This window comes from Haemaphysalis longicornis, unplaced genomic scaffold, assembly GCF_048455015.1.
Source record: "Haemaphysalis longicornis isolate Haplotype H1 unplaced genomic scaffold, Haemaphysalis longicornis Haplotype H1 scaffold_6, whole genome shotgun sequence".
NCBI lineage: Eukaryota > Metazoa > Arthropoda > Arachnida > Ixodida > Ixodidae > Haemaphysalis > Haemaphysalis longicornis.
In genome coordinates, this window is record NW_027526407.1 from 87406636 (window position 1) to 87430556 (window position 23921).

The 23921-nt window shown below is 43.3% G+C and overlaps 1 protein-coding gene across 1 annotated transcript; it reads left to right on the plus strand.

The window, feature by feature from the left end:
• The first annotated feature begins 5607 nt into the window (after positions 1–5607).
• On the plus strand, positions 5608–23921 carry LOC144141744 (uncharacterized). Its single transcript, XM_077673254.1, has 5 exons — positions 5608–6045; positions 10988–11268; positions 15223–15389; positions 17695–18419; positions 20855–23921. The coding sequence occupies exons 1-4, from the start codon at positions 5674–5676 to the stop codon at positions 18204–18206; spliced, it is 1332 nt and encodes a 443-aa protein (XP_077529380.1). The 5' UTR covers positions 5608–5673; the 3' UTR covers positions 18207–18419; positions 20855–23921.

The following is a 23921-nucleotide window of genomic DNA, read 5'->3' on the forward strand; positions in this document are numbered from 1 at the left end:
AATATTGCTGGCAGGCATGGCATAGAGCAACTCGGCAACATACTTTCGTCTGTATGCGAAATAAAAAACGATATTTAAAAACTTGTCCCCTGCTAAAAAAGTTTGAATTCCAGGTTTTCCTCTTTTTGTATGTGTTTTTTAATGCGATGGTCTATTTTGCACGTATGCGCCATCTGGTGGGATAGACGATAGGTAGAACCTGGCTTCACGTTGTGGAGGTGGGAAGTTTGATTCTCCCCAGGCGCGATGTTTTTTTTAACCTGCCGTTGGCGTATTTGGAAACTGAAGTCAAATATTTTGGCAGAACAAACGCCTCTGACTCAGGCAGAATCATCAAAGCTCCTTCGCTGGGTCTGTTTATGGAACGCTGCCGTTGATTCTGGGCATGGAGGCTCAGTTAGCCACACTGAGAGCCACCCAGCGACGGCGGGCGGCGTGTCTTCAAAAATTTCAAAATAATGTTTAGAAATACGTATACAATTTAACCTTGTACAAATATTTGTGTTAAAAAGTTTTCAATATTTAAATAAACGTTTCAGCAGTGACAGTAGCTGCTAGGTTTGCAGGTCACATTTCAGGGACACGTATTGTAGTGTCAAGTTTCGACAGTACGAACAGCCACCCTTCCGATTTCAGGAAGTTTGCTGCCAGCTTAAAATAATTTCCTATAATTCGTTTAGAAATTGCTTCTGGTTACCGGGATATGCAAAACACTGGCTTTCATATTAGCTACAGAACGTATACGCGGCAAAAATCGGTTGTCTGTCCCTTTAACAGTATGATTTGGTGAACAAGTTTTGTTGTTTAGACAAGATGAGTGCGCATTACGACGCAAACAAGCAGGAATATCTACTAAAGTTAACATGGGTAAACCCTTAGAAGAGTTATAAAAACTTCGTATTGTTAATTCGTGCTCAGCAGAGGCGCATATGCGCAGCTACAACGCAGTTGAAAGAAAGCAGCCACTTGAAATTTTTTCGCACGCCCATAGTACCAGTTACTCGTTCCACCACTCACTGGTTGCCGGGACATGAAGGCCACCCACAAATTATTTATGCGGGTATCTGCGTGCCCACTTGGTTTCGTGTCTGCTTGCAATTTTGTAGGATATGCGTACTGGGACGGAGCAGGGAAACCATGTAACCTAAACAATTCTGTGCGTTTTTCTTTGAAATAGATACCTTAATGGTGCCGGTACAATTTCAGCTTGCGCGCCGCCCAGGCGAACAAAACCAACCACATGGAGTCTTATCGTTGAAGGCACACAAACCAAAAGGTGAATGTGAACATCTTCGAACGAACTCTGTCTGATTGGGTTAAACTTGAGGACAAGAACCATACACCAACCAAGGGCGTGTTTGAAAGTGGTGCTAACATTTTGGAGCCTACTTGGCTCTTTCATAAAGGGTGACTGTGTTTAAGATGTAATAATTCCATACTCTCAGGTGTAATAGCTCCATACTTTGAGCACCAGTGCGAGCAAGGGATAAACCAGTGCTGCCAGAGGCCAGAAAACAATAAAGATTTTGATTGCGATCCAGAATTGCGAAAAAACCATGCCAAATCATACGTTTATTATAGTTTGACAGTATTATATTCCCGACGACTGCCGCTAAATTGGATCTTTGCATTATTCTGCAAAAACAGGACTCGATAGCAGCAGCGCTACGCCGCACGGCGAGACATTTTGTAAGCTTTGAAATGCCATCAAAATTGTAGTGAAGCACGTCAGACTCTGGACGGTGCTCGAAGCCGTTCTATTGAGTCAAATGAGATTCGGTTCGAGTGATATTCGGACGCCAGTGTAGCAGCGGTACACGGGAAGAAGCAGAAGTTACTCAAGGTGTCTCTTTCTTTTTCTTTATATTTTTCTTTTTGCTCAAAGTTTGCCTTTGCGGGTAGGAGGCCACGGGCGTAGATGGTGAGAAGGGCTCCTACGGATCTATTTCGGCCTTCCCGATTCCCTTGTATATGCCAGGACTCTAGGCGTATGCATTCTGCGTGATTGCTTTCGGTGCCAATCACCTGTGCGCAGTCCAAGTCAATCTCATATTCAGCTTTTTCTTCGCCGTGCTCCGCCAATGCACTGCGCTGAATGTCTGACTTGCGAACGTCGTTATTGTGTTGCCGAAGGCGTTCTGGGAAGTTACTGGGCTCACCAACGTAACTAGCGGGGCGTTGTGCGGAAGCAATTTTGTAGACGAACCCTTGGGCTTTTTCTCTTTGCGACAATCTTTCGGTCGGGGCATCATCCGTCCAAGCGTTAAGATGGACTAGGACGGAGCACAGGTGATTGCAACTGAAACCAATTACTCAGAAAGGATACTCCTCCAGTCCTGGCACCTACAGGAAAACCGAGAAAGCCTGAATATATACCCAGGAGCCCTTCCCACCAACTACGCTCACGCGTCCGCCGATGCGCAAAGAAAGCGTGCGAGTTCAAATGAAAGTAAAGAAAAAAGCAGAAGACAACTTATAGAACTGCTTCTTCTTTTTTTCAGTCTTTTTTTTTGCGAGAGAGTGAATTTTTTTCAGTCTCTCGCGGCAAAACTGTGGAATCCATGGGTACACTTATGTCATATGGGGCTATAATAATATCGCCTTTATTTTGTTTATTTACTTTATTAGAAAAAAAAGCCCCACGAACTTGTATCAAGGCGAACATACGTTGAGATATAGGTGCGAATTTTATGACAGGGCACTTAAGAAAATTGCAGCTGGGAAGCTCCCACAAATTTTTGAAGCGTGCTAGGTTTCCAAGGAGCCGTGTCGAAACGTCGGTAAAAAGTGCTTCGTTGCTTCCGCTTTCTTCCGTTTCTTCCTTTCTCTATCTCGTGCTGGCTGAGCGCCCAAGCTTGAGTGCTCATTCGACGACTTGTATCAATGCGTGTAAAAATTCGTTGCCGGACCGCACTTCTTTTGTACTCGAAAGGCGGAAGAGACGATCCATAGGAAACAAAATATTTGCATACATACCCACACGTTTAGAAACGCGGGCAATTGAGCGGCTTAACTTTACAAAAAAAAACTGATTTGAAAAATTCAACCACAAGGCCATAGGTACGCTTTAAGCTAAGGCACAATAACTGCATGCATATGCATTAAAATAAGGTCTTTTGGGCAAACTATTTCTCCAACGAGATGACACAAAAAAACTGCCAAAGTATGAGCACCTCTTTCTTCACTGGTAGCCACAATATAACCTAACATTCGTTGAAAATGAGTTACAATGCAGTACTGCAAATAAAGTAGGCCTGATGTAGAAACAAACTCGCGACAAGAATACAACACGCACCGCTGTAGCACTGACTCCGACTTTCTATCGAGGAACAGGAAATAAGACACAAGAAAAAGAAGCGCGAAAAGAGAAGGGAAAAAAAGCAACAATTGCACTCTTCTACAGCCTTTAGTCAATTACTTTAGGCTTAGGCTTTACTAATTATGCATATTCAGGCTTTGTATTTATATTCCCACTTCCTTTTTGTACCTGCCCTGGTGTGCCGCCGAACGTGTACACAGGCGAGGAATGAGTCACAATAGTGTTCTACAAATGCAAAGTTGGCCTTGAAAAGCCAAGCTGGGCCCATGAATAAAAATCATTGGTTTTCAAGTACATGTCACTTTTTTCTTCCTTGCGTTGCATCCTAATATATTAGGCTAGGAATATTGTAAGTAATTTTGATGTTAATGAGCTAAACAGCGAATGATTAAACACCAACTTCAGAAAAATTTCAGTTCGCGCAAATTTATTTTAAAATACACCGTATTTGCAAATGAGCTAACAGGAATATGACACGTAAATATGTTAATTGTATGGCTACACAACTAAACGCATATAAAAGGCCTCCGTAGCAGACGAACGCGAACCCTGATGGATTGATTGTAGGGTTTCACACGGCGACGCAACGCAGGCGATGAGGCGCGCCGTAGTGGAGGGCTCCGGATTAATTTTGACCATCTGGGGATCTTTAACGTGCGCAGAAATCTCGTACACACGGGCGTTTTTGCTTTTCGCCTCCATCAGAAAAGCAGCCGCCGCGGCCGGGAATCGAACCCGCGACCTCGTGCTCAGCAGCGCAACGCTTTAGCCACTGAGCCACCGCGGCGGGTGAACGCGATCCCTGCATACTCATCGCGCAAAAAGCTTTTACAAGGATGGGGCACAGTGTGCAGGTCCACTGGCGAGTAATATAAACGGAGACACCGCCGGCTGTTTACATTTTCCCCAAATTCTCCAAAGCGGCCTCGATTTGAAGTCGTTCACTATAGGCGAAATTATTTTGAAGAGTTGAATTGAACTTCTGCGAATTGAATCTGACTGGGTCTGTGTGGGATTTCTTAGTTTTCACTTGTGTCTTCTCTTTTTTCTTAGATACAATCTTAGCATGCATCTAACCATCCTAAAATGAGTGCTCCATATCTTACTTAGCACCTACACGTCTTGCACCGTACCCGTGTTATCAGTAAAATGAATTCAGTTTTGTTTTTGACTGTACTATCGGGACTTTTCCATGCCCATTTCCTTCCGTTCGTTTGTAGAAGAATGAGCTCATAAACCTCATGTTATTTTTCTCTGGAGGTCCCACCAGTGTATCGCCTTCACTGTTGCGGTTGTCTCTTTAGAAGTTTCTCTGTGACCTTTTCCACATTAGCGTCTTGCTGACCTTTGCGCAAGAGTTTTACATTGCAATCATGAATTGCGTTGTGGTCCTATTCTTTACTTATCCGAACGGTTGGAATCGCGCCTATAAAAAAAAGAACACTGTTTATTGGTACGACCAGTTCGCTGTTTCCTGCAATGTTTTTCCGGATAAAAACTAAGCAAGATCGGTGTCATGTCATGAGGATGGCTCTGTTCGTTAGCGCGCGAACACCAGCCCATCATTCGGACTAGTCGCATGACTGAATTGTGCGGAAAAAGAATACGAAACTATACCAGTTTAGTATTTGTGAACGGCCAAGCATAGCCTTTGACGTAATCGACATAGAATATTTCCAAGAGTTTTTCAAAATGATAACATCAATTTCTCAATTAAATTTTCTAAGTCAACTTCTCACACTACTGGTAGCCAAATATGACACAGGCATTCGCGAAACTGCTTTTCATTTGAAGGCACAATGCATTCCCCCGCAGTATGTATTAAGAGCGATTAACTTCGTCCCTCGCCATATAATATTGTAAGCAGCGAATCTTTTTATAACTTTCACTCACAACAAAAGCTATTTGCGGCGCCGCAGCAGCGTTTCGAACCCGAGCAATCCGAATTCACCACTATCCATGCTCGTCAGGCAGGCGCGAGCACCATATCAGGGAGCACTACCCCAGATTTGTAGATAGGTATTATTGTGTGGACCCCCTTGGAAAATTCGGTCATAAAAAAAAACAAGTTTTACTTCAGTTGCCCAGAAAAGCAAAACAGTCGAACGCCACTTTGATTTGAAAATGGGTGCTTTGACTAGGCTCCCTCAAATATGAACATTCAGCTAAACAATATTGGCTTACGTATATTCTAATCTCAGGAGAAATTGTAGCTTCGTGTACCGGACTCCCACGTAAACAATGCTAGAGACTAAATGCTTTCCTACCACTTTTTTCGCAGGTAAGAGGCCACGGATTGTGGACACAAAGAACTCCGCCTCCCTTAGCCCGCCTGAAGTGCGTGCGGTGCTGCCATGGCGGACGAGCCCTACAAAATTCCAGCTGCGCCTCCGCTGTCATCCGTTTTAAGCGTAGTCGTGAACCTGACCGGAGCAGAAGATACGGGTTGGCCGCAAAAAAGCCCATTGACGGAGGAACCCCCTTCCGAAGAAGAGTTCTCAGAGAGCTTCGAGCACGCCCTCTTCGTGTTACGGCAGCTGTACACCTTTTTCATTCCTCTCCTCATCGTCCTGGGACTGGTGGGCAACGGCCTGTCTTTCGTCACGTTCCTGTTCACTCGTTTGAGAGTTCGGGCTTCAAGCTTCTACCTGGGCATGTTAGCGCTGTCGGACTTTGGCTATCTCTTCATCATGGGGTTCGTGTGGCTGGACAAGCAAGGAGTCAAGGTGAGTAGGGGGATTTTTCGACGGAAGGGAGCTGTCACATCCCTCTGAGTTCATATAACCTTAGTACCAAGACATATATATTATGCGCCCCCCAAGTGTGCAGTGGCTATACTCGGGAACAAGTTAAGAACGGCAATAGCTCATGTACGGTATCCCTCCGCCTAAGCGACGGACCCGTGTGTCAACGGGTGCGCGCGTTTTGAAAGGAGATTGCTATGAATGCGTGATATCGTTTGCCTTTTCTCAGAGAGTTTATTTGTCGTCGCTACAGTCGTTTATAAGCATACTCAGTAAAACAAATCACGGAAACAGCTCGTTTCATGATCCAAACATTCCCAGCAACGCACTACCTGGGCCCCGCGGACTAACGTCCGGCTGCGGTGATTAGGCGCAGCGGCAACTTCCGTTGCTGTTTTTAAGCTATTCCCGGGTATGGTGGCAAATATTATAATGTACATTGGAATAACTTGCCGTTTTTTCAAGCAATTTTATATCAGCCTTTACATACAAAACTAGCCATTGTTTCCTTTAAAATCCCTCCAGCGTTTATTTTTTCGGTTCTACTAGATCAAAAGCAATATTATTCGCACGTTAAAGAATCTGAGTGGAGCCATTGCTTGTACCCGTTTTCAGGACGGCGCGGAGTAAAGAGAACTCATTGCGAGTATAAACGGCAACCAATGAACTACACAAACAACGTTAAATACAATGCGGTGCGACAATAATTTAACACCGCAAACTACCCAGTCTGACGCAAAGCAAGAACACGCAGAATAGATTGACTGGAGAAAAATTTCAAGAGCAGTCAAGTCATTCACATCTGCCGTGGCAGTAAAATAATTGCAAGAAACTAGTAGTTAAAGTCCGCAGTGCCCTGATGAAACCATATTATTCAGGTAAAGCCCCATAACAACTAACATGTTGTTCAGTGTAGACTTTACAAATTAGCCGCTGCGGCCGAAGCCTATAATTTTATTACTGCGATCGGCATGATTAGAATAAAGCGTCGATCAGTCTACGAAAAGTTCGAAGAAAAAGGGTAACACCTGTGGGTGCATCGGCCGCTATCAATAGGGCTTTAGGTGCATTTCAATCATCGCCACTGCATTCGAATGAGGAACGTAGGTGTCGATGTTACCCACAAGATGGAGCAGCGTAAAGAGTACGTGAGAAACTGGACAGCGGGGCAGCGTGGTACCATGCAAGGCCTTCCAACAACTGTTAGACGTATGTTGAAGGCTTCTTCCATTGACTGTTACTGCTCTAATTTTTCGCTGTCCGAATGCCCTCTTTCCCACTCGTTTTCGATATATCCTTCCTTCATTCAGCTATCAGTCTTTGTTTTGATACCGTTTCTTGGTAGGAACTCCACTACGCTGCCCCACGGGCCTGCACCCAAGTGCCTCGCATTGTGTATCCAGCCCCACTCCAATTCTTTCTCGGACATTGATATAAGATGTTTCCACCAGTTAGACAAGGAAACGTTTTAACAGCGACGCTGTTTATCAATTTGTTGGTTCAGGCATTTAACAAAACTCAGTATAAGGGTACGAATAGAAGAAATCACCGCCACCGGCAGGATTCGAATCTATGTCTGGTAGATTATCAAAGTTAGTCAGTCGTCTGACCTACTCTTCTACGCTATCTTTTGCTCTTTATTGCCGATATTCGACAGTAACGCCGGACACCCGCTACAGTGACAAAGAAAGACCAACAGTAATGCCGCATGCGCCCAATTGCCGGTATTCACTTTTAAAATTCCCTAAGCACCGTTATGGCTTGATGTTTGAAAACAATTCTGTTGGAGGGTTCTTCGCTCTCTGAACTTCAAGAAACTCTGCAATACTTTCCCGAAAATGCTGTCGTGTTGTTCGCGCATCTACATCACAATGAACCCAACCCACGCGGGAACGCCAAATACAGCGCAGGCCTAACAACATGAAATTGTTCAATGGCACACCGCCCTATCTATTACTGCACAAAAAAATGCATGCCGTGTGAGCTGAGTGGAAAGCCTTCCCAAAGTGTCCTTTGGAGGGCATCTCAAAGGAGCAGTGCGGTCCAACAATACAACATGACATGCTCTGAAGTTTCAGGTTGTTTACAAGTAGGACAGTCGGTTCCGCCTGGCACTGACAGCGCCCTTTTTAAATGCGACGCTGGGAGGAGCATCTCTTGCCGGTGGCCCTGTCCTGCGTGCATCCGTCGTCCGCGTACGTACAGCTGCGTCTCTCCTCCGGTTGCCTCTTCCCTCTCTCCGATAGCGAACACTCTCTCCCAACATCTGCCGTCGCACTGCGCACGGCTGCGCACTGTGCGCATGTGCAGTACTCTCTCTCTCCGCGGTCTCCTCTGCTTCCGGCGCTCCCCCCAGTCTCAGTCGACGGTCGTCCGCGCTTGCGCTTGCTCTCTTGCTGTACCCGACGATTGCTTGATGCGACCGTACCTCCTAAACAACGCCTAAACGACTTTCATTTGCATGTATGCATGGTCCAATGTGAAAATTACGCCCACCTCCCCTCGCGGGAACCCAACGATGTGATGGAAACGCAAAGGACGTTCACTACGCGTTTCACGCAATTCGACTAATCGACCCAACGGAAACGCCAATGGAACCCCCTTCAGCGTCGCATCACACCAGGGGTCCCGCGAGGGGAGGCGGGCGTAATTTTTTTCATCCATGTTGCGACTGAAAGTGTACCAGTGTGCAATTTAAAGAAGAAAGAGTTTGCCCCAGGTCCCACTTCCATTCGGTTAATTCGCATTACAGTATAGAGCTTTACAGTCTAGAGCTCTCACCATTACAGTATAGAGGTCTCCACAGGGCCGCGAGGAAGGTTACGTCACATAGATCCTTATGTAAATATTTCTGGTTACGCTGTCCAGGTACTGCAGTGAAATACGGGTTGTCGAAAATCTTAAAGAGAAGCCTTCTTCTTTTTAAATTCACAAACACCACCCGGCATACAGCTTGAAGAAGCCCCAAATTTCGGCAAAGAACGGATTAACCGAACTTGTATCACAGTGAGCAGGAAAGGGTCCTGTACATTGCGCAAACAACAAAATCAGTTTATGAGCTTCGTTTTAAATGGTTGAGTCAGCCATAACCCGCCGTCATGGATTCGCCGAAACCAATTCGTCCTAGTGTTCCTGTCCAACCTGACACCCCCCCCCCCCCCAAAAAAAAAAAAGAGCAAATAGGCGATGTTACTTCAGGAAATTGAAAGATACACAATGCAGTATACTTCCATCACAAACGAAAGCTTTGCCGCAAAGAATATTAGAAGTCGTGGGCTCTCGAGGACACTGACTGCGCACACGCTTTCACTTTTTCCGCCTTCTCCCTTAGTGCTTCAACCTTCACTCCCCCTCAGCCCCGGTGAGGCTCACTATAGCGATAATATTCCAGCAGGGTTCCCAAATAATTAACTGGGGTGGTGACCCTAGTTACATTACCAGAGGCCGCTGCGTGAAAGCCATTCATCTGCCAAAACCCCGGGCATTTTGCCCAATTCATCAGACTCTTTGTGGCCTCACCAAAAAGCTTCCCTGTTTCCACGGCGAACATCACGCTTTTTTTTGTTCGAGCAAACAACCGTTAGGGAGTACACGAGAGCCCAGCGGCTTACTCCCTGGGCTGTCATTGTGCGGTGCGAAATCACGCCGCGTGCTCTACATAGAACCCGTGATTGGGTACACGTTACACCTGCGGCCGCCTAGTTCAAGAGTGCACCTTCTGTTCGCTCGTTATGCTTCTTCGATTTGCTTCTTATTCGCCATTATACCAAGAAAGATGGAGTAAAAGTTTTTAGAGAGGTGAAGATGAACTAAATCGGCTGCACTCGTGGCATTAAACCATCCTAAAGGTCATGAATGTTGCGTACAGCTTCTCAATCACGTCTTGATCGTTATTGTGAGCTTCCTTCATATTTAGCCATCTCTAAGGGTTAATCCAATCACTCCTGTATGTACGCTTTGGTAAGCGAACGTAAGATGTCACTTAACGTGGGGTGCAAAGTCCAGTCGCAGAACTTATCTCCATGAGCACGCAAGACTTTTATACCTATCTTTCGACTGACAAAGGTAGCTAAGCCTGCAATACTTCAGAGTGTTTTCCGACTTTTTCTCAGCCCCTAATAACTTTTCGCTTCATTTTTTGTTCTTTGTTTGTATTCCGACCTCCAATTCGTTTAACAATGTACTTGCTCCATCTGCTAGTGTTTGATTACTCTAAACCAAAGGGACGCACCCTGGACGTTCATTACATTTCCTTTGTTTTACTCCTGCTTAAAATTAAATCTCCGAGAAGGCTTTTGAAATATGTTTTCGGAAGCATTTTTGTTTTCAGTTCTAATGTCTGGGAAGTGGACAAGGTCATCTGTAAATCTTCAGTAGCTCAAATAGCCTCAATTTACTTGTGTCTGACCTCTCTGTCCAGCTGCTATACCCAGCTTTTAAGCATTATGTGCATAATGTTTTTCACACCGTGTCTCTCTGACTAACATCCGTCATAATTCAAATTTCTCTTCTTTTTATGAAGCTTTGTCTTCTCAGTACTTTCCTCGTCTATGTCTTCCACGAAACCTATCTACGCCTCATCTAGCCTTGGAAGACTGGACGTGGGTGCGATGCTATGGTTCCATTACACAAAAATTAAGAATCTCTGTAGGCGTAAGGCGACGTGTCTTGGGCGTATGCAATTCGCTACCCAATGCATGAGTAGAACAAGAACAGCTGCGGAATAACTGTTTTCGTTCATTCGCCTGGCGTTTATGATGGGGAAGTGTAAAACAGGATGCTGTATATTCGCCGAGCAAGTCTCTGCGTCCACGCACGAACATGCCGGCTCGTGCGTTGCAATTCAGTGCCCCAACAAACTTATACAAACGAAGAGCCAGCCTTGAAACTGTCTCGTTTGTTTTGTTCCGCCATGCTTGTGCAGGTGCTCAATAAGCGAGGTTTATGCCAAGGCATCGTCTACTTCTCTTCGGTGTTCAGCTTCTGGTCCGTCTGGCTGACAGTGACCTTCACTGCGGAGCGATGTCTGGCCGTCAAGTGCCCGCTCAGGCGGCTACAGCTAAGCACCCGGGGCCGAGCTAGGGTCACAGTCACTGCCACAGCTCTGACGTCACTTCTTGTCAACTCCTACTTGCTTGTGCTCACGGACGTCATTGTCGATGAAGATGGCGAAGCCGGCTGCCATCACAAGGCTGAATTTGAAACGTGAGATCCAGTTTTTCTCTTTTTTTGCTGTTAAGGCAAAAGGCTGCTTCCCCATTGTGCAAAAAATGGCATTGTTGTTGTGTTGGTCGGGTAGTGATGTGTCCGCCACTGCATTGAGCAAACGAGAACAACTGAGCCACCATGGCAACTGAACAATGATCGCCACAGTAGAATGCAAGTGCGTTGCCTCCACGCTTTTTCAGATTGCAGCATGCCAGATACACGATTTAGCTTACTATGCATGTTCTTACGCATGGAAGGTAAACGTGACATCGCGTGAGTAGAATTGGTGGATGCGAGCAATTTGTGGAACGCTAGACTACCGTTTGTCGCCAGCGTGCCTGCCAAAGTAGGTCGCACTTGAAAAACGATAAAAGCGGTGTAAGAGACGCTAACACGATGTAGCAGCAATCAGGTATGATAACTTTCGTCAAGACAAGCCAGATTGCTTTTGCATTTTGTTAACAGGGTTATCTGTAGGCGCTAGTTGGTGCTGCATAGCTGGATTGGAGAGCGCCTAAACTTTGACTAGCAGACCAAGGACGTGGAAGACAAGAAAACAGGACAAAGCGCAACTAACAACTGATTTAGCAACGCAGATTGAACATATATATACGTGCCGGTATAAAAAATGTACAAAAAACAACCTTGAATATATGTGATAACTGTACAGGGTTTATATGGAACGTATGCTCAGTTCGTACTGCGAAAAGGTGTCTATTTCCTTTTTTAATAGGGTGATTAATAGGGCGCTGGCATATTCTCCTTCTTTTCCATACACCATACAGTAGGTTTCCCATATCTCGCGCTGCATCTTTATCCTTGACCTCAGGGTCACCGACGTTTTTGGTACTCCGGCGTGCATTCAGATCTTGCAAAGTGCTGTGCTAAGTTGCTTGGCGTGCCCGTTATCAACGGGCACGCGTACTTGTGTTCAGAGAGCCCTTTATTGAGGCAGCGACCAGTCTGGCCGATGTATGATTTGTCACCCTGAAGGGGAGTTTTGTAGACAGCGCCTTGTTCACATTTCACAAACTTGTGCACGTGTTTTGTACATTTTTTTTCATACAGGCACGTGTATATACGTTCAATCTGCGTTAATAAATCAGTTATTGGTTTCCCATCATTGTGTTTTGTAGACTTCGGTGTGATTGTTCTGCCAGGCAAAGTTTAAGCGCTCTACACTCCAGCTTTGCATTCAGGGCACGTATAAAAGCTTAGGTTTCACTAGGCCTTTTTAGTAATTTCTGCAGATGTCATTAAAACATGAATAAGTGAAGACAAGGCCAGCAAATGAGTACCTTTGTCGCCACGAGATTCCCGTTCTGGCTGCTTAGTCTGTATTTGCTTTAGTATCTTTTGCGTGAGTATCAAAAGCGCCGCCGCATTTTAGAAACTCGCATCTTGTGTTATGTAAGAAATTCCACATAAATTCACAAGCTCCCTACTCCCTTCATGCTTGGACCCTAGCATTGCAATTAATTTAGAAGCAATTACAACGTTTGGAGTGCCTGCATTTTCTTAAATATTTGCCACACCTGTACACGCACTAAAACCTATTTGGCCAGAAACAAATCAAGTAACACAACAAAAGCTGGTTGCAATAGCCCGGCAGCCTATTTTTTCTTCCGGCATCTTGAGCAGGTGAGCTCGGGGTGGCAGTTATTATGCAACTCACCTGTGGAGCTAAGGATTGCTTTGCTGGGAAATATTGTTGCTTCGCAGCACCGTCAATAGATTCATCTGATTTCCTCCCGGAAGTAAGCGTCCTGTCACTGTCGGTGTACTGTCGGCGCTCTGCTTTTTCGGAGACCTGATGCAGTTGTATTTCCATCATCACTTGTTCAGGCAAAACAGCAAGAATTTGCCGAAGCACAAAAATACCTCGTGAGGCGAATGTACAGTTGCCACATTGCAGCGATTAAGTTTATTCCTGAAGCATTTCTCCGCCAGATATTCTAATCGAAAGCTAAATATTTAAAGGATTTCAGAAGCAACAGTTCTGAGCACAAATTACAGAACTAGGTGCTTATCAACAATAAAAAGATATCTAAAGAATCGTGCTTGCCCCCTGAACAGAACAAGACCAATTGACACAGCGCTTTTTTTTATTTATGCATAGTAGTTCTTGAGAACTGCTTATGCTTTATGTTCCATAAGGATTGCACTTAAAACACGTGTGCTTCATTTGAGTTCTTTTAGCTGCATTTTTATTCTTCTTTTCATGGCGCATACTAGTCAATTTGTTAACTTAGTAACTTAGCGATCATTTCCTTAATTTATTATCTTAGTTTCCTAAACTTAGCATCTTAACTTAGTAGATGTAACTTAGCATGTTAGCGATTGTTTCCATGTCTATGTGCATGTAAGGCGGCTTTCCACTGAACGATTTTAGAATACGTCCATGGAATGCACTTTTTAGGTTTGTTGTTTCGCGCAGTGTAGATTCTGTTTGAGTCAAATAAACTGTCTTGCAGATTTATGCGCGGTCGTAATTATTCGCTTGGAATCTGCAAATTTACTTCGCATTTTCGTATTGCTTGTACCGAATGTGCAGCTTTCCCTCTTATCGTAAATTATTGAGGAATAATTCCTGAAAGTTCTTGAACAATCTACAAACTGTTTTCTTATTGCTTATAATAAGGGTAAAAAACTTTCTGGCAGTTTCAAGCTTGGGACGCACATATGGTAGGTTCCAGGGCCATAATACTCATCCGCTTTAAACCCATTGCAGGTACCTTTTGTTTAAATTTAACTGTTTAAACTGTTTAAATTTCTTCAAAATATATCACGGAGGTAATATCCAAGTCGAGTCAAGGTTCCATACTTCTGAACGCGAAATTTTCAGCGATAAAGCGGGAAATTTCATGTTTACTGATCCCCCACAATCAGTCGGGGCTTATGTGGAATTGACGAATGCAAAAGTACTATTGGTTGGTTGTTATCGTCAAACTACCTGGCATAACCAACGTGTAGGCTTTTTCACGCATGGTTTATCAATAACCATGATTTGGAGTATTCCGGGTCGTGCCATTCCGCCATAACCTATATTGGGTACGCGATGACAGTTGTTAAGACATCTCGCGAGTAACACAAAATCAGTAAAAATGGAAAATATTTTGATTGATTGAAAAACGCTGTATGCAAAACAACCTATTTTTTCAAGAGATGCTGCGTCGTATCAAATACTGCTCGAGACAGTTTTCTTCTTTATGGCAATTTACGTTTCATTTCCATCTTGTACCCTGCATTTATCGGGGCGCTGAAATATTTAAGGTTTTGCCGGTGCTATGATACGCTTAAAACACGTAAATGTCAGGTTGCGATGGCACGGTATCGATTAGCCCGGCAAAGCGTCACCCTCAAAATAAGCAGAAGAAACATTCGGTGTGTTTTAACTGTGTACTTCACTAGCATCTCGAAAAACAAACTGTGTGCAAATTAACGGGGACAAGAACACGTGAAGACGGCACTGCGCTTGTGCCATCTTCATGTGTTCTTGTCCCCGTTACTTTGCGCGCAGTTTGTTTTTCGAGATGCAGCATTACCGAGTCGCCCAACTCTAAACCCTTTTACATTTTGCTAGAAGCCACGTTGCTTTCCCAAGTGTACGACAAGATTTCATGAAGCGCGTGTTTAATTTTGAGTGGCAGGGATTGTTTTGGCATAACTTTTAACTTAGAGGGTAGGGGGGGGGGTCCAATAGTGTTATTCCTTAAGCATTTATGCTCATCGACATTTTGTGAATCCAGCAATTATTGTTATGTTTAAGATGGTGGCAAATGCCTCTAGGTCTAGATCTTAACATGCACGTAGCAAAACTATTTTGCGTATTTATTATTTCTAAAAGCGGAGGGTGGGCATGAGTGTGCAACACACTAAAAAAATGCTTGATGTAAAAATGCCATGATACATGTATTACTGACAAACCTATTTTTTTATTTTTATTATCAGGCTCCTGCACTACATAAACATCACAGACACCGTGGTGACCCTCATCGTGCCATTCATTCTCATCGTCATCATGAACTTCATGATTGGCCGAGCTCTCTACTTGTTCAATGCTCGCAGGAGGCTGCAGAGGGCCAATAGTGTGCAAATGGTCACACCTGGAAACATGGGTCAGTATGTGCACTTCACAGTGCACTTTAGACCCAAGGTTGCACCCGTGTGCATTCTTGAGTCTTTGTGTGTACTCAAATTGTGTGCATGCGTGAAGCCTTAGATTGCAGTAGTTTGCATAAGTGTATGTGCATCTCAATTGCGAGCATTTCTGAGCGTTAAGGCTTAGTGGCAAGCTCACTTGGCTCATCGGTGCCACGCTTTGGTTTAGAAGGAATCTTTGCAAAGTTAATGCAAATACAAAAGTAGAGTCTAATCACAAAAATGGAGTAAGAACGACATGGGGAACTACAGACGCGTATAAGTATCTGTTTTTCTTAAAAGGACTGGAAAATTTCAGGCTTGCTAAAATAGTAATTTCAGGAAAATTAAAACATACTGTGTTTAGTTCAGTTAGTTCAGCTCAGTTTGGTTTTCGAAAAAACGGTTCACCAGCCTTAGCCCTTCTGGAACACAAGAAATGCACTTTAAAATTGTTTCAAGATAAAAAGTTGACTCCCAGGATATATATAAATATATATATATATTTATATATATTATATATAGTCTACACAAAACAATTTGATTACCTAAATCGCACGCAATTGTTGAAGACAGAGCTGTGTGATATCCGTGGTAATGGATTAGCGTTGCTCGAGTCTTATCGTTCAATATGTCCGCCCTAATGGCCATTCATCAGAAGAATAGGCCTTCAATATCTGGCGTTCTTCAGAACAGTATTGATAATCCGGTACTCTTCAACTTATACAAAAATGAAATCATAATATAGACAGAGCTAGAAAGTGCATAATATATACCGACGACAACATATTACTCTTTTGTGATGCATCACTTTCAGCCGTGGCCCAACTAAGTAAATAGAGCAAGCACAATGCCTTTAAAGTGAACACCAACAAGACTAAGGCGATGCTATTTCGGAAAAACTAAAACTATTTGTGTTTTTATAATATTCTGTAGAAAATTTCAGCGATAGATAGTCACTGCGTACAAAATACTAGCTATCATTTTTGTAGAAGAATAAGACAAACAAGCGTGTTAGCCATATAAACCAAAATTATTCTGAATGTTTAGAATGAATTTCTTTTACAAAGTCGTATCTCCCTTTAAAGGTAATTTAATTCTCTATAGCTTGCAATTTTATTAGGATTAAGTTTGTGACTTAGTGGGGAGAGATTGAGTAAGGCGTCAGCCGTGATACTACGTCACGCGTTTTTTATTTTGCGAAAAGCCACTTATACCATCCACTTGCCTTTCATGTAACTGCGTAAATGCGAAGTATGTTCAAGTTAAACGCCATTATTGGCAGCACTCGTCAACAAGGACATAGAGTTAAGAACGCTAAGGGAACACGTAACTCCGCAGAAGATTTTAGGCACGAAATGGTTTTACAAAAATAAAATAGCAGGACAGACCTTGGGGGTTCTGTCTTCGCTTGTTTTAACGTCACACAGCCGTGACGGAGGGCGTAAACCTGCACGAAATAAAAAAAATTATTCTGGAAATATAAATAAGCATATCACACAAGTCGAATGTAATACGTGTCTTTATGCGACTACCCCCAAAAAATAACCGCACTGTTATAATCTGTTCTAATATTTGCGTTTAAGTGAGGCGAGATAAATTACAATCCACACAAAAGATTAATGGCGAAGAGTGTTTGTAGAGCGTTGTCAGGAAGACGCCCAAAAACAACATAACCAAATAGAAACTCACATCCTCCTGTGCGCACAACTGCATTCGGTTACGGTTACGATAACTGCATTCGGTTACGAATAACGTTACGATATTTCTTATAGCAAGAATAGGCCAACTGTTTTCTTCAAATTTTATGTGTTTTCACTTTCATAGCTCGCGTAAACAGGTTCAAATAAAAGAAAAATACGCGCGAATGATGCACGTAATATGAAGGTACTTCAGTCGAATTGTGGAGGCTGTGACACTTCGTGCAGGTCTAAAAATGTTTTCTTTAAGATAAACGTTTTACGTCGACTAATTTTTTTCTCAAAAATGTTCCGTCGCAACAACAGGTCAAAGGTGCCCTGCAGGACTGGATTTTCTGTAGTTGTAATATATCACCATTTATCTGCAGTCTTGCCGTATCACCTTCAAACAGATAGAAATATACGCTTACCACTGCGAATACAATGAACACAAGGCCAAAATTCCAACCAGAGGTACAAAACTGCTCCCGCCTAGTCGGTATTTATCCGGAGAACTTTGAACTGTAACCCCATCGTTTGTTTATATCGTTGTGGCCACAGCAACGAAGTGCTTTGCCCCAACCACTCATTTCTTGGTTTGCAGATAACACCACGGGTTCGAGTAGCTGCAGCCAAACGGAAAGCATCAAGACTTTGCCCACCATGCTCTCTGGCAGTACAGGTGTTCAGGCCCAGTACAGTGCTCCAACACGGCTGCTGATGCACCCGAGCCAGATTGGCGTGAACCGAATGCTGTTCCTCGTCTGCACCGTCTTCATTATACTCAACCTTCCCAGCTACGTCGTGCGAATACACGTATTCGTCCTCTCTGTCCGCGACGACCCTATTCCTGACCATGTTCTGCTCCTGCAGCGGTATTTCATGCTCCTCTACTACACCAACTTTGCGGTGAACTTTCTCCTCTACAACCTTGGCAGCCGAATCTTCAGGCGAATGATGAAGCAGTACCTGTCGAGCAAGTGGAGCACCTTCAGTTCACTGTTCCGTGGACTGCGAACTGATGACTCCAGCATACCACCGACTACCACTAATGCGAGCTCGCTGAAAGCTAACGGACATGCCGTGCGACAACAAAAACGAGCACACGACACGTGATATCGGAAAGATGGACGCAGCGGCTGTGGTTCCTTATCTGGGACCGCAGGGGCCAAGAAACCTCGTCCTTGCCGCTGTCTTCGTCTCGAAGGAAACATACCGAAAGCCCATTCAGAAGAGTTACACCGTAGTTGTTATCGATTTTCCGTTGCGAAATCGACCTCAGAATCCAACTTTGGCGTCGGCCAGAGACTGAACTCTTGCCCCAGCCAGGTATAAAACAGTTACTTCTTCTTTTTTGGAATAGCACAAAGCTGGAGCCCCAAGAAATTGGCGCAGATGCAAGCGAGATAGTGCGAACCAGTATTATAGCAAAATAATTTGTCTGCGCTATCCGCTGTCACGAAACGTCTAGCTCACAATTAGAGCTAACCATTCAAATATTCTTGTGAATTTAGTTAACGGTAACTTTTTTACTGTGTAAAACATTCTATTGATGCTTTAATTCTAGAGTACCGCAACAAAACGTATAACACAGCTCCTATAAATTCCTTATTTCTAAATATAGTCGCAAAATCGTGAAAATCCCTTAACGCTGATGATTAGTTACTTCCAGGAGGATTTGTTGTTGGGTGTGTTGGTATTAGTCTAAGAACATATTGAGTAGCGCAACGAAACACACACAATGAAGAGGACATAGGAGAGGCGCTACCTGTAGCGCCTGTCCTGCGTTTTTTTTTCGCGTTTCTTTGCGCTACCCAATGGGTTCTTAGAGTAGTTACTTTCGTCGGTTTTCCTTCGTCGGCATCACAAACGCAGTTAGCACAGTAACTCAGGAGGCGCCGCTGTTTTACGATTATGGTTTGCTTTTGAATAATCGGCACCTTAAAACGGTTTTCTCTGTAAACGTGACGGTAATACTGTTCCTTTTAAAAAGCACCTGTTGCCACTAAATCAACATTTATTTACAGATACTCGAAGCACAACCAAACCAGCACTGATTGTTTCTGGCATTGCATTCACATTATTTCTATGATTCTGGCGGATGAGACTTACAAAGTTGCAACTCATGAAAGTGTGATTACCACTGTGACTGCTTGGTAGACAAAAGTGTATGAATTGTGGCAGACAGAACGTTTCCTACACATGATATTATACATGCTTGCACGTCCGTAATTTATCCTAGTCTTTCTATACGAGAACAGACACGCTGTTATGAAGCGACATTTCGTGACAACGTGCTCGCAGGCATGACTTCTACTGAAAGTCTGTACATACGTTCGCACGTTCATAATGTTATGCCGACAATGAAGAATTCTGACATTAATTGCAGAAAGCGTCAATTAATTTCCCCTGGAGTTTACTTATCTAATGGCTCATTTACAATATCCAAGGATGGCATCAGCAGTTTGTGCAAATCGAGCATTTTGAAGATATTTGGTGGCCCTACACCACACGCTTCGATTTTTGTGGCTGTGTGTACAGTTTTTGCGAAGCGTTTAATTTATTCTTACTGTAATTTGCTGAACACATTTAGCAAAACATATTTCTCATTGTTGCAGCTCTCTGGTTAAACGTGGGCAGCAGCTACACAAAACTCCGGACTTTGTTTTTATCCCCGATCTGTAATGGGCTGTTTTCACAGTGGGGAATAAATTGTGATCTGTGTATGATTATCCCTCATGGCAGGCAGAATTTCCATGCCAAAAGTCTTTCCATCCACCTGCCCGTACGCCTGTCTGTAAGAAAAGGCTCTATGCTCTTCCAAAACAACAACTTTGGGAACAAGAGAACTGATTAAACCCTCAATGGCAGTGGCTACATACCTTTCTAAGAGTCCTCTGTCCGACAGTTGGCATAAAAGGCTGATGATGACAATGTAAATGTCTAGAACAGCAATTAGGGTATGAATACAAGTAGTTCATTTGTTTCGTTTTCTTCAAGTCTGTCCGAAAGTTTTGCATTAGAATCCCGCCAGAATCAGGAAATAATCTGCTTTTTTTATCTCTACCATCCCAGTATTCTCAATTTCAACCCGGAAAGTTTCTGTTGCACCATTTATTGGCTAGGATAGCTCTCGACAACAGACGTGGTGGGTAGATAGTATAGGACGTGGTTGCCAATGGTCGCCTTAGAGAGCGGAGGATGGCACCGCAGACTAGCATAAGGGACTCGAGGCGTCAAAAGGAGGTGAGGGTGAAAGCCGAACCGGCTGAATGAGTAGGCACACACTGTACCGCTCGTGCCATACCACGTTCAGTAAAACAAGTCTGAGGCTGAGTCTCTTTATATCTACCGTATGTGGATTGCAGGCTGGAAGAATCGAGAGATGGCAGTGAAATTCTGAATTATCCAGGTAATTTTGGGCACTGCCGGACAAGATCACAGAGATTTCATATAGTTTGTTGTAAGCAGTAAGGACTTGTCGGGGTCAACCTATTCTCTCATTGCTGTTCGTGACTGTTGGCTTTATTTGCTTAGTCTCTCCTACTAGCTTGTCATTTCATTAGTGCTTATTACTGTGCCTTTCTTTTCTTTCTCTTGTGATGTTCTGCTCTCGCAATTCCAAACATTTCTTGCTGTTTCTATTCTCCAAATTTTCACACTTCTGAAAACACTCGGCACAATTTTGTTATTTTCCAATATTTTGTACATACACGACACGTCACGAAAGAGCATAATGATGTACTTTTTTTTTCTTACTCTAGCAGCAACTTCTACAGGTGGTGTCGTGGAATCATCGCTGCTTGAAGACACCGTCCCCGCCTTTTATACCGGCAAGGAAACAAGAACGGTTTGTCTTTTTTGAGTGAAGACCACGTATCCCCGCAGGAGGTAATCGCCACTGTATGGGAACACCTCTACGATGAATGCCACCTGAATCGGTGCATTGTATTTTCGAGAAGCAATGGACTTCGTGCAAGATTTGAGAGCAAGCAGAGTGAAGGCATGTTTTTCAGCTTGTTACTACGGCAGTTTCCAGTGAGGTTTTGGTCGCATCTGCTTTGCGGTCATCGTGTGAAAAAAGACTCAAGAATCACCTCACCGTCCTTCACGTTATGAATTTCGATTGCTATAGGGTGATTTTTGTGACTGAACGTTTTCGTCATTCTTCCGTTTTATCCCTGTTTCAACGCGACATTAGTGTCTCGTTAAACAAATTTCGTTTTTATGCAGGTAGAATTTATTGTTTGATGCGTATGTTACAGCCCTTTAAAATTCCTAGGCTGCAATTGAGCTTTACAATGCATTGACGCATTTATTAGTTGGGTATTACTTGACGCATTCGATATATGTTACTCTGGAGTAATAATAACAGACAAAGCAAAATAGATCACTTGTCCGATTATATCCTTCGGTGTGTGTATGTTTAAAGAGAACGTCCAGTAAGGGGTGTTAAAAGACAGGCACATTAAGGTTGCTAGTTTAGTGTTGGTATTTACTTTTGATTGTTTCTCTTTTCATGCCCACTGTTAGTGCAGCGTTTGAGGGAGGTAGACAAAAAAGGCAAGCATAACAAGCGGGAAGCCTGAAACAGTGTCCCTAGATATAAATCGCTGCAGGAACTGTACACAAAATAATGGTTTACGTTATTTTGTAAGACAAATGTCGTTTTTCAGATATGTCTCCTTGAGGCAACATTCATAGAATGCTCACGGTAGCCGAAAATTTCGAATTTCCGAATTACCATCAATAGTAAACATACAGCCAGCCAGCAGTGAAGCCAGTGGTTTAATTTCACCTTACCAACATTTGTGAGCCTATTTGTTTCAATCTGCTTATATGCTATTTCGCATGTGTTTAACTCGAATAGTCTGTTGAATTTTTAGTTGTATGACAAGCATCATTGCGAGTGTGTTTTGCCTAAAAAGGGATTTTTTTCTAAGCCTTTTTCAGTTGTTCATTTAACCATGGGTCAGATGTTTTTCAAGAATTACGCATAATAAAATAACTTCATGCCGTGTAATAATCCCCGCTAAATTGTACGCGATATCAGAAAACACTGAATCCAAATTCCCGAGTTTGCTTTGTTAACCTTTCGCCGCTTTCACATATGCGACACCTGCGAATTTGTTGTATGAATTTACGTAGCGGCCTTCTTTTTGGTGAGTAAGATTTACCAATGTCTTGTTCCCACTTAAGTTCTGTAAATGCCACCCCTGAATATACCATTCGTTTCCTGGAGTTTTTAATGAATTTACATTGGTGTACCAACTGTACCAATTGTTTCGCACGCATAGCAAACCAGGAAAATTATGCGACACATGTGACAAACCGAGAGCGGTTGTGAATTTTTAGGCTGCCTCTAAATTTTTCGTCATCGCGCATAGTAATTCAGCGAAATTCTCTGAAGCATCCAAAGAACTGAGAGGCACTCTAAATTTGTAACTGCTTTATCCTACGAAGTTCCGCATATGCAGGTATCAGGCTTACTTTGTGTCTTATATGAGAGTTTTATTTCTTTAGAAAACAAGCTGTATATTCTTCTAATAAAATTTGTCATGAATGTATCAACAAAAGAGTGGGGAATGTATTTTGTTTCAATAAGAGAAAATGGCCGAAATTTACCGATCCGAAAAAAATTTTGTGCTGGCAAGGACTTTTGCTTGTTTGGCTTAAAAACTAATTTTCATCCACAATGAGCATGCTAGCAGGATGGAGGTGTTTGAAAAGTAACGGATTTGGAAGATTGGAACTTGTGAGCATTTTGATGTGTGGGCGTTGTATTGTGACTGTGGTGTTAGTACGTAACCTGGAATTGGTGTCTGCGCAGACATATTTTGCGGTGTTTCAGGCTTGATCTTGCATATCCACGTTTAGTAGATTGTCTTCAAGTACGTACAGAGAAAGTTGATAGACGGATTGTTCAATCGAAAAATGAACACTCTCGTGTTTCAACCCATCGGCAAGCGCTGGCGGCAGCTCAGGCAGATAGTTTCTTGCGACAGCATTTTTTTGGGTCGTTAAGGCTCGCGCTGAAAGCTATGAAGGGAATCAACAATCCCCGTTGAAGCAACAAACAATGAAGCAACAAACTATAAAGCAACAAACCATGAAGCAAGAAATTATGAAGCAACAAACCCCGTTGCTAGGCACCGCCCATGATATTCAGTGTGTCGCTGCAGGTGAAGGCGTTCGATGCCGCTTGTGTGCTACAGTACCGAACAAGCCGTCACAGGCCCTGCTCTAGCTCTGCCTTTCATGAACCCTTCACTGAAACGACTCGCAATTTCACACGTGGGCGCAGCTCTCCCAGCAATACACTGTACATAACTGTGCGCATTGAACCCAACCAAAAAGAATACATGATAAACAACTATATAAAGAATAAACAGATTATTAGGTAAACAATAGCGGCGAAATTCCGTGAAAGAAAGTTTGAATTATGGCGAGTCCATTTGGTGGAACAGTACCTATTTTTTGTCTTCCTGTTTTTATTTAATCAGGAAAAGTCCAGGGTAAGTATGAACCTTTTACGGTAACTTCACAGCAGTGCGGAACGTTCTTTGCAAAAGCTTTTGGTATATTTTTGGCGTAATATTTAAGCTTTCAGCTTTCTGTGCATTTGACGGAGCAGACGGCGCAACTTTTTATTAGCCGGCAGATTTTATTCTTAGATGTAAAATGTTGTACCGTACATTACCAACCTGTATCAAACGGCTAAGGTTTTTAATGGAGTTATTTTGAGTTTTCGAACCATTGTCAAAATTCTTGTGCTATATGTACACAGTACATTCTTACATTTGGCATGACGTCGCGTTATACCTATACACA

Excerpts from the sequence above, each read along its gene's own strand:
- LOC144141744 (XM_077673254.1), top strand. The coding sequence starts at position 5,674 with ATGGCGGACGAGCCCTACAAAATTCCAGCTGCGCCTCCGCTGTCATCC. Across the intron at positions 6,046-10,987 it reads TGGACAAGCAAGGAGTCAAG|GTGCTCAATAAGCGAGGTTT; the intron begins GTGAGTAGGGGG and ends ATGCTTGTGCAG. Across the intron at positions 15,390-17,694 it reads GGTCACACCTGGAAACATGG|ATAACACCACGGGTTCGAGT; the intron begins GTCAGTATGTGC and ends CTTGGTTTGCAG.